Below are 14,442 nucleotides of genomic sequence, written 5' to 3'. Positions count from 1 at the left end.
AAAGCACTAAATTTTAAACAAGTTAATAAATATACAGAAAATGTAGATGGACCAAGCATGCCAACTAGTGGTCCAGGGTTTTGAGAGGAGACAGCCGTTTGCAGAGGGCGCAGGACGGGGGAGTGACAGGGTGGAGAGATGCTACCTGGAAGAAATCTGATGAAACCATATTAACGTCATAAAATTATTTGGGGAGGAACAAATGTTATTGGAAATCATAAGACAGTGTCCTCATCTAATGATTAGAACATTCATTTCATCAAGCAGATAAAATAATTTTTAATCCATATGCTTCTAATAACATAACTTCAAAAACAAAACAAACATGGACTGAACTATAAGGGAAAATAATACATGAACTCATCATCAGAGAGAAAGATGTTAAGTAATTCTTTCAGTTTTTAATAGAGCAAATAAGTAAAAATCAGTAAAGATCACAGACTATTTGAACAAAGCAAAAAAGGCTTAATCTAATGGACATACATAAAACACTTTAGTCTAAAACTACAGAATTCACGTACTTTCAAGCCCACATAAAACTTGCAAATAGATTGAAAACAGATTGGTCAATAAAGCAAGTCTCAATAAATTTCAAGACTTGGAGAATCATGGAGAATGCATGTTGAGAACTTAATGCAATTAAGCTAGAAATCAAAAATGAAAAGATGACTTGAAAACCCTCATACTGGAAAATAAACACTCTTATAAATAACTCATAGTTCAAAGAACAAAATGTGGTGGAATTTAGAATATATTTACAAATTAAAATGTGTGGGAGGCACCCAACACAATACTTACAAATAAATAACCTTAAGTGTTTATATAAAAGAAGAAAGGCTGAAAATTAATGGTCTAAGCCAGGGGTATCTAATGTTTTGGCGTCTCTGGGCCACACTGGAAGAAGAATTGTCCTGGGCCACACATTAAATACACTGTGACATGTAATCACAAAAAATCTCATAATGTTTTAAGTAAATTCATAATTTTGTGTTGGGCCACATCCATAGCCATCCTGGGCTGCATGCATCCCATGGCTATGGGCTGGACACCCCCAACTAAGCAAGCATTCAGTTTAATAGTTTTGATAAAGAAAAGCAAAATAAACAAAAGATAAAGAAAGCAAATAATAAAGGAAAATATTGGTGAAATAGAGAAGAAACACACAATAGAGTTCCTTTAAAATTACAAAATTTGCAAAGATCTGGTGAGACTGATGAAAGAGAAAAGAAAACCAGTGTCAGGAATGTCAAAGGGACACAGTGATAGATGATATACATGTTTTAGAGATAATTTGAGGCTACTATGAACAAGTGTATGCCACTACATTTGAAAACCTATATGAGTAAATTCCTAGAAATTCATCTTATTAAAATTGACTCAAAAAGAAATAGAAAACCTGAATAGTCATATAATAAATAGAGAAGCTGAATCAGTTACAAACCTTCCCCCAGACAAAATCTAGCCCCAGACAGATTTAAAGCAATTTCTATCAAATACTAAAGGAAACATAATTTCACTGTCTACTGAATCCTGAGGTGTTGAGTTGGAATTGGAGGTATCGGTGTGAAATCATGAATTTTGATATATATAAATATAGACACAAATATATGAGGTCTGTCTGGGAAAAGTTCCAGCCATTGTTAATATTACAAGAACAGTTTGTGTGGCATTGATGTAACCTGGCAGCCAAGGAGAGTGGACTATAATGTGCATGTGTGAACAATGATGACTTCACTGTACTAGTCAGTGGGGGTGGTAGATGCTATTGAGTGAACATGTGTACTCTGTGGCCATCCCACTCAAAATGAGCTAGTATAGCAAAGAATCTGTATCAGATTTTGCATTAAGCTTGAACATTCCTCTGTGGAAACTATTCAGATGATTTGGAAGGCTTTCAGGGACAATGTAATGAGTGAAGCACAAATGAATACTTCAAAGATAGTCAACAATCTGTTGAAAGTGATCCACATTCTAGAAGGCCTACAACAAGCAGAACCTGAGGAAGTTGAACATGTATGGGCTGCAGTCAACAAAGATCAGTGACTGACTATGCGAGAACTAGAAGCTGATCTGGGGATTCCAGAAACTATTGTGTCTGAGATTTTCATACAGGGTCTTAGCAGGAAACATTTGGTGACAAAATTTGTTCTGCAGCTTCTGCTACCAGAGCAGAAGGAACATTGTGCTGCAGTTGTCAATGACTTGATTCAAACAACTACCAATGAACCAGACTTCCTCAAGGAGGTCATAGCTGGAGATGAACCCTGGGTCTACAGCTATGACCTGGAAATGAAGGCCCAGACATATCTCGTATCTTCTTCAATAAATACGTCTATTTTTCACATTACATGTCTGGATACTTGATGGATAGGCCACAAATATGCATAAATGTGTGTGTTCTAGCTCTGTCCACTGATGGGGTCTGGGAGCTGTTAAACCACAGGAGTGAGCGTAACTCACATTCAGATCTTGGTGTCTAGACACCATTAAAAGGAATGAGGGCTTTTTTCTTTTCTTCTCTTTCTTTCTCTCCCCCCCTCCCCCTTCAAGAGTCAGAGCAGGGACAGTAGAAGAGACGCTTAGATCCTTCGGGCCAGAAAACACGGCTGTGCTCAGACAGTGAGCAGGACGTCACAGGACACAGAGCCATCTGAAGGGGCTGCACTGGCCATGACTGGGACAGTTTCAACATTAACATGAGTAATGACAGTGATAGATTATAACCCAGTGAATAACATAGGATTTCATAAGCTCACACTGATATGAGTAAGTGAATAATAAGGGACAGCTCCTCCTTACAGTAAGCTGGCAACTAATAGGCAGGAGACAGAATTCCAGACGGATGGCTGTAAGTAGAAGAGGTGAATTATAAACTCACTAGCCAGTAACCATTCAGACAAGAAACATCAAAGATGCTAAAATTAGTGTATGGAACTGAGGTGAGAAGCGGGCTTTTTGTAGTCTTGAATTATCTCCCAACAAAATACAGATGAATTACAAAGGGAAAAAACTTAAGAGTGAAGAAACCCAGCAAACCCTCTCCTAAGTAAACAAATTTGACCTCACCAATAATGAAATAAGCTGACATCATACATGAGAAGAACACACGTCACTTCTGTCATATTCTGGCTGAAGATGAATAACCTTGGTCTAATCAAAAAGAAACACCAGACAAACCCAAATGGAGGAGCAGCCTGCAAAACAACTTGCTCTAATGATTAAAGTCAAAGTCATGAAAGTCAAGGATGGACCAAGGAGCACTCTGGATGGATGGGAATGGAGTGATGGGACAGAGAGACCAGAACCCAGGCTAAAAGGATGTTTGTGGGACAGTAGGCAAAACTGCAGTAGAGTCTCTGGGCAAAGGATATTTGGGGTGCTTTGCACTATTCTTATATCTTGCCTGTAAGTCCAACATTGTCTCTAAACATATACAGAGGAAGAACAAAGAAAATTGCACAACCAAAAATTTTCTCTGAGCATATGAAAGGTGGGACTCCTGGAGGGCTCGTGGGGACAGTGAGGTCCTTGGAAAGGGAGGGCAGGAGGATGGCGAGGGTGGGTGTGGGTGGCAGCCCTGGACGGAGCAGCTGTGTTTGGGGAGCATGGCATGCTTGTCAGGGTTTGTGAGGAGAGTCACGTTTGGACCTTGTAGGAGTACTTGGCATTTTCCGGCACTTAGTCCTTTTGTCAAGAGAAATGTGAGAAGAGCCAGTGCGTTCCTCACAGCCACCATCGCCATCCGCCATTTCACAAATGCCATCTGAGCAGAGGTGGCTGGTCAGGCGGGAGCAGGGGAGTGGGTGGCTGTGGCCATGAGGACTGGGGTGAAGCCCCAGCAGGATGGGGTGCCATGGAGCACAGATGGGCCCCCACCTCAGATGGGGGCGCTCTCCTGACCAAGCAGCAGCCTGTGGTTTCCTTACAGCCACGCCCCCGCCAGTCCCTCAGGCCCTCCAGGCCTTTCCATCAATTAGGTCTGCATCTATCGATGGTGAATTATGGGTGACGGGTAGGAACCGACCTGTGATTGCTTCGTCGGGAAATTGAGGGTGATGATGAGTGGCAGGCCCACTTCAAGTCCGAGTCATTTGCAAACTGGGTAACTGGTGGCCAGGCCTCCAGTTTTTACTATGTAAACTTACTATAAATTTACTATAAGTTCGTGACTCGTGCAGGAATTATAGAGGCTGCCTGACAGCTGAGCTGAGCACTCCCCTAAGGTCCAGGACACCAGCCTGTAGGTGCCCCACTCTGGGACTGCCGTCAGCTGGGACTGCTACTGAGAGCTCTCTGTGGGACCATCTCTCTGAGGACTGTCTTGCCTCAACTCCGGCCAGGGTTCTCTGACTGTTACTGTGTGAGGTACTGGGTCCTGCATCAGGGCTCATGCGCCTCGCCTTCACAGCTGCACACCACACAATTACTGAATAAATCCTGGACACCAGAAAAAGCACCAGGACACCCTTTTTTTTGTTTGTTTTGCAAAACTTTTCTTGAGCCCTCGGCTTGACACCAGTGCACTTTCCATTCAATGTGTTGAAACTTAACAAAAGCACCCAAAGAGTTGGCTTCTTCCAGGTGCCTTACGCCGTGAACAGAATACGGACCCACAATGAGTATAAATAACATTCCTTTTATCTTTTTCTTTCCAAAGAGCTGCTCTTGGTGGCACTTTGCCCTGTGGCAGGGGTTACAAGCAAGAAGGGTGCATTTTTGCTGCAGAACCTGTGACCAAGTTTCCACAGAGCCTCCTGTGGGCTCCAGGGAGGAGTGACCTCAGAAAGTGGTTAGAAATGTGTCCTCTTGACCAAAGAAAACCAGACTTGCCGGCTGCTGCCTCCTCATCTTCGCTGGCTCCGAAGAAAAGCATTTTTGGTGGTTCTTTGAGCCATGTGGCGGTGTTAAGTGCCTAAAGCTTGCCTGGTGCATTTTAGGAAATACAGAAGTTCTTTCTATAGAAAATAAACAACTTGATGCATATACATTATGGAGCATGCCCTCGTCCTCTAAATTGTGAAACACACATGCTTATTTACAGTCCTGATGAGTTTCCTTGTCTAAGGGAACTTCGGGCTCTGAATAGCAGTTTTAATCCCTCCTCCCCACAAGCTGTACTAGTAAGGAAGGTGGACAATATACCCACCTTCCTTGGAAGGACATATACCCACGCCTAATCTCACACGCTGGGACCCTCTCTCCACACGTGTGTGTCATGCTCTGGTAAAGCACGTCTGCACCACACGTGGAAAGCATCCTCACAAAGGAATCATTTTCTCCCGCTCACTGTCTTAACCTGAAACGGGACATTCAGACACTCGGAGTGTCCACACAGGCCCTGCTGGTGACTCCCACTCTTGTGGTCCCTCCCTGCCTGGTTTATTACCCGTTGGTCCCACCTGGCTGGCTAGCATGCAGCTAGCCCTCACAGAGCACTGCCTAGGGAGGGCAGGGCTGCTGGGCAGTGGGCGCAAAGGGGATGTGGCTAGGAAGGGGGAGGCCTGCGGGCCCCTCCCTGTCCCCCCCTGCGCCTTGTGGGGGGTATCCTCCAGGCCAGGTTGCAACCTGGGCAGGTTGTAGAGCCTGCAGGTGAAGTGCACTGTGGGCAGTGCCTTTTGATCAAGGCAGGTGAGGTCCCCACAGATCCACAGAGGGAGCTCTTGGGTAAGAGGACTGAGAGCTGGGGAGAGACCCATCCTTGGCAGGACAGGGCTAGCGTGCCCTCACGTCCTCACTCTGCCGGGAACAGAGAGACCCACCTGTGACGCCCAGGAGCTCCTGAAGGCTTCCAGCTGGCAATCTGGACAGAGCTCTGCTTCCTCTCACCTGGTGCCATGTGTGTTCTGGGAGGGCTAGGGGCTCTTCAGGACCCCCCATCACCCCCCCACCCACCCAGACACTTCCTCTGGCTGGTGTCCCACATGTGCTGGACTCACCTGCCCTGCAGAGCTAAAGTGTGTGTGCTCCTCGCCTGTGTAGAGACATGTGCACAGTCCTTCCAGGCCTGCCAGGCACCCTCTGTCTCCCTTCACACTGTTTGTGTTTAAGGCTCCCTTTGCATGTTTCCTGTCACCCATCTGGGCGCTCCTGACTTATTTGCGGGAACTCCACCTCCCTGGGGTGGTTGGGTGAGAGGTGTGCTTGTCTGAGTCTCCTGCGCAGGAACCTTTGGGCAGTATTACCCAGTGCTCCCACTCACCCTGCCTGTGCAGAGCCGAGCAGGTGTTGGGTGCTAAGCACTGTTACCTGCCAGCTTTTTAGAATGACGCAAAGGGTTGTCTCCATCCCAGGTACAGGCAACACATCTGTGCAGAAGGTAACAGAGGCCAGCGGCTTCCTCTAGGAATACAGCTTGTAGCCTTCAAGAAACACTAAGTGCTGGCTGGATCGCTCAGTTTTTGTATAGACACAGTAGGGATGGGGAGCAGTGGTCAGGGGTGGAGCAGCCCCTCTCTCCTCCCGCCCTCCCACAGAATACCTGCCCTCTGTCCCTGCCCTGGAGCAACCACTCCTCTGCCCTCCCTGCCAGGCCCTGGTCATTTAGTCCCCTTGGTCTGGCGGCCCTGCACTGTGCGGGACTCACAAACATGCCTGTCGGGCCTGGAGCAAGCGGGTGTTGTGAGAGGTGACCTGGGGCTTTCAGGTTGCTTGTCAACTCCTGGACTCATGTTGCCTCTGGGCCCCTGGAGGGGCGTCGCCATAGTCACCAAGAGGGGCAGCACACTCCCGTTACACCGCCCCCTCCCAGATCCCAGTTTCTTAGCTGTACAAAGGGGACGGGCCACCTGCAGGGCACCCAGCAAGTGACCCTTGTGCACGGGCTGCCAGAGACCCTGCCCCACTAGACGTGTGGCCACGTGGTCACCATCTGTATACTTTGGTGACTACCCATCTTAGTCAAACCGGGCTGCTGTAACAAACTGCCACGGATGGGGCAGCTTATAAAGAGACACACCTCACATTCTGGAGGCTGGACATGTGAGTGCAGGGTACCCACACAGTTGGTTCTGGTGAGAACCTCTTCCGGCAGCAAACCTGCCTTCTCTTTGTCCTCACAAGGCCAGAGAGGTGGGGTGAGGGAACTAATCACACTCACAGGACTCCACCCTCATGACTCAATCATCCCCCAAAGCCCCACCTCCACATTCAACTTGGGGGTTAGGTTTCAACACATGAATTGGGGGGCACACATTCAGTCAGTAGCATCGCCCCACTGTGGGTGGTGTTGAGTTAGCAGGAACAAGGTGTGCAAACAGAACAGAAAGGTGTTTATGGGGTACCCGCTGCCCAGGCTGCATCAGGCATGTCAGGCGTGCGGCCTTGTTGGACCCCATCTTACTGGGGACCCTGGGACCTGGCTCTAAACTGTGCACATCCCTCTGCTGAGCGCAACTCCCGGGGGGCCAGGCTGGAGGTCAGCTTCCAATGAGAACGGGACAAAATGGGGGCTGAGGCCATGCCAGCTGCCTGTAGAGGGACCTGAGGCCGTGCGTGTGGGCTCCGAGCTGTGAGGGCCTGGGCAGAGGCTGAGCCCTAGGGCCTTGCAAGTTGCTGGACCAGGGCTGGAGGAGGGAACTCCCAGATGACACTTGCTGTGGGTACTGCCCCAAGCATGGAGTTCAGGTCACAGGGCAGAGCCCTTAGGACTCAACTTGATGACAAAATAGTGCCAGGTTTAACTGGGCACGTGTTCCATTCAAAGCAGGGGCCAGCCTGTGGACATGGGCCCACATACTCTAGGAACTGCAGCTGGTCAGAATCAGGTTTCCAGTCCAGCTTCCTGTGGGAGCCCTGGCTGTCTGTCACCCTGGGTGACAAAAGTCCTGTACCCCAACCCCTAGACAGCCCCATGAATTCAGTGCACCCCACATCCTGGAATCATCCATCCTGAACCCACCTGTCTTTCCACCAAGGAGGTGGCTTCACCTGAACTGGGAGCAAAGTGGTTGCCACCTTCCAGGCATCACAGCATCGTCCAGAGGCAGAGATGGGGGAGTCTCCTGGCTTCCACCAAGAGTACTTGGCCAGATTCAGGCACATGACCCCTAAACAGCTGTTGGTAGGGAACTGAGCCCCCATGGCACAGCTCAAGGTTATGCCTTGCCCTGAGTTTCCTGTGTGCAAAGGAGATGGAGGTCTCTTAGCAAGCAGGGTAGGGGGTACAGGGTGAGGGCTGGCAGGGTGCAGTCCGCCTCAGTCTGAGCCTCAGAGGGAAGGCCCTACCCCACCCTGCATGGGCACACACCCTATGTGTGTAGCACTTTCGCAGGGATGTCTGCTCTCTCCATAATTCTTCAGCTTCCCTGTTCCAAATGAAATTTTTGAGGGATGCAGGAAGAAATCAGTGAAATGAGAGAAAGGCTGGTTCCAGTTAATTCTGCAGTCAGTTGGGGGACAGCGTGGATGGGGCAGTGAGAATCTCAAGTGTGGCTGCAGTTCCGGGGTTGTGGTACTCAACGGGGAGGTCACGGGGCCAGACCTCTGTCATAGCAAGCAGCTGCATGAGCCAGTGACTCTGTCCTCTCTGAGAGTAGACAGCCCTGGCCCCTACTGCCTGGCCCTGAGCTCCGTCTGTCAGGAAGCCGAATGCCCCAGGATCTACCCAGGAGAAGCTCTGCTTCCATGGGGCTGCCCCACCTCGCACTGCCCCCCAGAGGCCAGGCACCTGGGCACCTGCATCTGGACAGGCCTCCCAGTCACTGGTTGGTCCCGGGTCTTGGGGCACTCTCATCCTAAGAACATTGCCTCCACCACCTTCTCCACAAGCTGGGCCTTGGAGAGAGGGGTGCACTGTGGCTCTCTCCACACGGGCACCACCTCCCCCAAAAGACATCCCACACCCGCTCCTTTCTAGCCTCTGTCCTTGACCTTGGGCAGCCAGGTGCAGGTGCAGGGGACCTGGAACCAACCTTGATGGTAGGCTTCCCCTCCTCCACAGGAGTAGGAGGCTGGGTATGGAGAGGGGGGACCCCCAGGGTATGCCCAGCAGTGGGGCTGGGGTCTGTCTGCTGGCACCCCTGCCCACAGCCCCACCTCCACTCGGCCCCCCACTCAGGGAGGCTGGTTCCCCTCCCAGGTCCAACCCTCAGGTTTGAGTCCCAGGGAGAAGAGGGACTCAGGACAGAGCCTCTGAGATGGAGGATCAGACCCAGGGTGATAGGCAGTGTGCTGAGGCTGGGAGCTGCTGGGAGGGGACCTGGGGGTGCCTGCAGTGGGTGTGGGGCGCTGCTCCCCAGGTCTCCCCACTGTGTCAGCACCTTCACTCACTGGTAACAGGGATAACCCGACCCACAGCACTCGGGCCCCGGGCTGGGATCCTCCCCCGCTGGAGTTTGCGGCCCTGCTTCAACAGCCTGAGAGCCCCTGAACTGGGGGACCTGGGAAGTGAGGGGGCGGGCCAGGCCATGTCGGCTCAGGGATTTCTGGAAAGCGGACCCCCGCCCCGCCCCGCCCCTGCGAATCGGTTTCTTTCTGCCTTGCCGCAGGCCTGGGGGTGGGGTGGGGGTGGCGGTCCTGCTCGCACGCGAGGCCCTGGCCGGGGTCCAGGCGGCTGTCACTGCGCGCTGAGGCCCCATCGCGTGACAGGACTCGAGGAGGCCGCTGGGTGTGGCCCGGAATGTGGCTGCGGAGGAGGGAAGTGGGGGTGCCCGCGACGCAGGGGGGGGACCCCGCGATGCTGAGGGGGCGGTGTCCGGGTGCAGAGATCTGTGGAGCGGGGAAGTGAGGGGGGGGTGTCTGCAGCACGACGGTGGGGGGGTGGGGGGGCCTGAGGGAGAGGGACTCGCGATGTGAGGGGTGGTATCTGGGCGCAGAGATGTGGGGTGGGATGCGGTGCTGGGGGAAGGTGTCCAGGTGCAGAGAGGTACGGGGACGGGTAGAAGTTAAGAGGTGGGGAAGACCCCCCCCACTTTTGACGCCACACGTGGGCTGCAGCCCCCGCGCACTTCAGCTCCCTTGCACCTGGGAGTGAACTGTGAGCACCGCAGTAGGGGTCCGGGTCGAGGTCCCGCAGGGGGCGGCAAGGGGGCGGCCTCCGTCCGCATCCGCAGTGACTTCATCGCCTGGATTCCCACCCTCCTCACAACTGTAGGAGTCAGCATCCCCCACCCGCTGGGCCTGCAGGGGCGAGAGAGCAGAAAGGCAGGGTCAGGCCAGCCCCAAACCTCCCCTTCCCCTCAATTGAAGGGAAGTGTTGGGGAGGGCTGGGGCAGGGAGCTGACCTGAGCTGGGTGGGGGTGGGGGTGGGGAGTTTGCTGAACAGGAGTTCTTGGTGGTTGGGTCTGTGGCAGGCGACCCGGGTGTACTGATGTGGGGGTCCTGCCCTGCCCACCCCCCCACCACGGCACCACTCCTGGCCTTTACTGAGCTCTTAATCCTCCCAGAGGCTGTGGGCTGCACCCTCACCCCACCAGGTCCAGCCCCAAGCCCTAACGTGGGGGGACCATCTGGGCCCCCGGAAGCCTGGCCTGGCACAGGGGCTGTCTGGAGGAGTGGGGGGGGGTGGCAGGGGTGACCTCCTGTCTCATCCCCACACCAGCTTCTCCTCGATCATTCTCAGCATCTGAGAACACACTGACTAAACCCTCTGTCCGAAGCTCACTGCAACCTTGTGTGATGTCCTGAGACCAGGGGGCCCCTTCAGGGGAAGGGGCTGATCCTGGATCTGTCTTCCTCCAGGAAGCAGAGCTACAGCAGCTCAGTGTATTCAGAGCTCTCAGACTTGGGAACTCTGGTGTGTAGTAAGCAGGGTGCAGTACAATGGGGGTATTAAAAATAATCGCCTTTAACGTCACAGAGCTCCGCGTGTCTGCCTGGAAAAACCAGCACTTGTGTGGGGGCTTGATTACTGTGAGGTTTCCACTTTGCAAGGGTGACTGGCAACACACACAGCCTCCACCTATTTGTCAGAGACCCCTAGGGACCATCCTCCCCCAGGCACCACTGCTGTTGTCCCCAGGAATACACCTGTCTTTGGGATGAAATGGGTTCTTTTCTTGTTCTATTCAGCACAGTGACTGGCGGTTTAGTGTGCACTGGCTGTGGGAGAGGAGGGTGATGGCACAAAGGCTTCTGAGAGAGGAAGGACAGAGAGGCCAGCAGGGACCAAAGGCCACAACATGGCCAAGAGGTGGCCACTGTTGGTGGGGCTCTCCCATGGGCCACCTCCCTGTGTTGCATTCTCTGCCCGGAGGACACCCTACTGGCCAGCACCAGGGTGCTTAAATGAAGGGGCCAGTGTGGCCTGCATGGCGTGGGGGCTGCTGGTCCAGGGGTGTGGCCTGGGCATGTCCACTCTGTAGGGAGGATGGTCAGGCACAGTATCTCAAGCTGGAGCGCACATTCGGGCCCTGCTTTGCTGTGGATCTGGGGGCCTGGAACCCCTGGGAGCAGGTGCTGCCCACCTCTCACTGACGGGGTTGAGGGGCATTTGTGGGGAGCTGCAGGCAGAGCCTGTGGTTTTCCTCACAGTCAGCAGATGACAAGCATTGCAGACCAGCGCATCCTGGAGCAAAAGTTCAGCACAACCCACTGGCTTTGAAAGAGAAAATGCTGCAGATTTAAGTGCCTGTGTTTACAGTTTATTCCCAGACCAGAGCAAGTGCTCAGCTCCACCTCCTGGACGAGCCCCTGGCCCTCAGAGCACTGACATCACCTGTAGCCCCGGTTTGCAGATCTCAGAAATGAGAAGCCGGGAGGCGCTTCCCCACTCATCCTCCACAGAGACAAGGCCTGGGCTCCTGCCGGGATCGCTCTAGGGGCCAGCTGCCTTTGCCCGGGGGTCCTCCCATAACACCCGGGTGCCAGTGAGGATTCCCATCTGAGCATGGAGTTGAGGGTCCCTAACTGGCTCCAGGGAGCTGGAAAATGAACAGCGTCTGTCTGTCTGTCTGTCTGAACTCCTTCCCCCAAAGTGGGGATGAAGCCAGCCTTGGGGGAGGGGGATGTGAGCATGTGGGCATGGGGTAGGCATAGGGGGCTGCCAGAGTCACAGGGAAGGGTGGCAAGGCAAGACGGGGCACTTCTGGAGCTAGAACCATCAGTGCAGTAATGGACAACTGTGGGGGGGTGGCCTGCTCCACACCAGGGGGCCCCTGAAACTAGTGGGACTCTAAGGAATTTATAGGAGGGGGCAGAGAGCAGTTTCTGGGGAGCAGAGTGGGTGGGGTCTTCAGAGTCAGGCCCAGGTGTGATGTCCCGATCTCCCAAATGGCTGCCCCAGTTGGATGTCCTGGCTCCACTTCCCCTCCCCCTTCCTGGGGAGGTGGAGCTGCCCCAGTGTGTCCTGGTGAGCACAGGTCAGCATGGGACCTCAATATTTTCAGAAGAGGGTGGCAGTGAAGAACTATGGGCTGAAGAACAGTGTAATGTAGCTTCACAAAGGTTTGCAACTGGGCCTGGGCCCTGGAAGGTGCTAACGTCCTCTGTTCCTCTCTGACAGCCGTGCAGGAGAAGCGCCCACTGCGACCGGCAGCCAGTGGCCCCTCACCAGGAGCCAGAGATCTGCATGGAGGCTCAGCCATCCTGGAGGGAAGGTTGCTGCTGGAGGTGAGCCCCCTTGACCTTTGATTACATGCAGGGTCACTGTGTGCAGGCCACTCCCCCCTGGACCCTGAGGTTGTCACCCTTTACAGTGAACTACAGTGAAGGCTCTGAGAAATGTTTGTAGTGACCTCTTGGGAGAAGCGTGAAATTGGGGTCTCAGGTGCTTCAGGTGAGGTGCTGGACAGAGGAAACGGCCACGGCCACACTTCAGATCTGGAAACCGTACTCAGTCTGCATTCTCTGGTTTTATCTGTCTGCCTGGGTTTATCTCTGGTGGCAGGACCTAATAAAATATTAAGCAGGATATTTTTTTCTTTCAAATTAAGGACAGAAAATTGTGCATTACGCTACTTGGTGTCTGGCAGGCATGGCTGGCTGGTCCGTTTATTGGCATTGCACGCCAGATGTTAAGGGTCAGGTCGGCATTTTCACCTGAGGTGGACACCCCTGGCCCCATTCCATGGTTCTGGGGTGTTTCCCTGACCCTGTCCTGTTGGCCTTTGCATACAGGATGGGGGAGCTGTAGTCAGCTTCTTAAGGAGATGTAATGGTGAGGAGTTTTCTGAGTTCTATCAAGTCACTCTTGCAGAATGAGGCTGCCGCTGCCTCACCAGGGCCCAAAGTCACTGCGCACCGCAGGCCCTGGTTGGTCCTTTCTCTGGAGGGACTGGGAAGATGCAGCCATCTCTTCATGGGAGGGTGTGGGGGGGGCACAGGGAGAGAGGCCCACGGTGCATAGTGCCATGACCAGCAGCCAGGTTGCCCCTGAAGCCCCAGGGTGCTTCCCTTGGAGAGGCCGGGCCCACGTATCCCCCAGAGGGTCCACCTCAGTCCCCTATGTCCAGAGCAGAACCAGATCGTACCACCTTGCCAGCCCTATTTGGTGGGTGGTTCTATGCCTCCAGGTGAAGCCTCCTTGACTCTCCTTTCCACATTTGGTCGATCTATTAGACTGATGGGTTCAAGGGCAGAAATGGTGGACTATGGGTGCCACTTCAGCTGGGTCAAGTCCCCATTCTCTGAACAGTAGCAGCAGCTTTGCTCCAGATGGTTCTTCTTCACCCCAGCCTGCTCTGCAGCAGCTGGAATGACAGACGCACCCTGAGAAACCCCAGTCCTTCACCCCACACCTGACGCCCACCTGTGCCCAGAGCCGCGCCGGGCTGTCTGAGGTGGAGACCCCAGGGGAGGCCCCGCCCTCAGGCCTGCGCAGCCCCCCGCCCCTCCCCCTCAGACTCCAGCTCTTCAGCCGGACTTCGCCGGTGCTCTTCTGGGCCCTCTCGATGGCAGCACTGATCAGTCTCCCAAGTTCTTACCTGTTCAGCTGTTTAAACAGTGTGGGCCGCGGTGGGGGGTGGCGTGTCCTCTGATCGCTGCAGGCATTGAGATCAGTCGCCCCTTGTCCTTGCAGCCCCTTTGGGTGATTAAGGGGAACTCACCTGATTCCTTTTCTATCCGACTCAGCCAAGCCCTTCAGAGATCCCCTCCCCTCGTTCACTTTCCACTTTTTATCAGAAATTTAAATGCTCACAAAGAAGGGAGGGTAGAGCGGTGGTGGTCAGCTTTTGGCTAGCTTGCTTCTCCTCGTCCCCCCAGTCCTCTTCACCTGTCCCCAGATCACCGCTCACTCTGCCTTATCTCCTCAGACTGTCCCCTGGCCCGAGATTTCTTGGTCTCTGGACGCCCCCCTTCACGCTGCACCGTCTCATTATGTGGGCACTGTGTCCAGCCCTCCACCTTCCCCTCTGCCTGGCTGCGAGCTCTGCTATTTCTGAGTACCTGGGTGGGTGGCTAAGTACAGTGGGGCACAGTGAGGATGATGATGGATGGACAGACAGACAGTCAATATCTAGAGGGATCTGAGGGAAGTGGGAGAGAGGAAGACGTTTGCAGCATAGG

The 14,442-nt window shown here is 53.3% G+C and overlaps 1 protein-coding gene across 1 annotated transcript in view; it reads left to right on the top strand.

Moving 5' to 3' along the window:
- Nucleotides 1-14,442, top strand: part of AHRR (aryl hydrocarbon receptor repressor) — a 71,331-nt gene that overhangs the window by 17,433 nt on the left and 39,456 nt on the right. The window contains exon 3 of the mRNA XM_037137397.2: nucleotides 12,440-12,546. Within this exon, the coding sequence (XP_036993292.2) occupies nucleotides 12,440-12,546 (107 nt within the window). The remainder of the gene's footprint in view (nucleotides 1-12,439; nucleotides 12,547-14,442) is intronic.

The sequence above is a fragment of the Artibeus jamaicensis genome, unplaced genomic scaffold (genome assembly GCF_021234435.1).
Source record: "Artibeus jamaicensis isolate MK-2021 breed Jamaican fruit bat unplaced genomic scaffold, CSHL_Jam_final scaffold_369, whole genome shotgun sequence".
In the NCBI taxonomy this organism is placed as follows: Eukaryota; Metazoa; Chordata; class Mammalia; order Chiroptera; family Phyllostomidae; genus Artibeus; species Artibeus jamaicensis.
The sequence above is the reverse complement of the archived record's forward strand: the minus strand, read 5'-3'. Positions and strand labels throughout refer to the sequence as shown.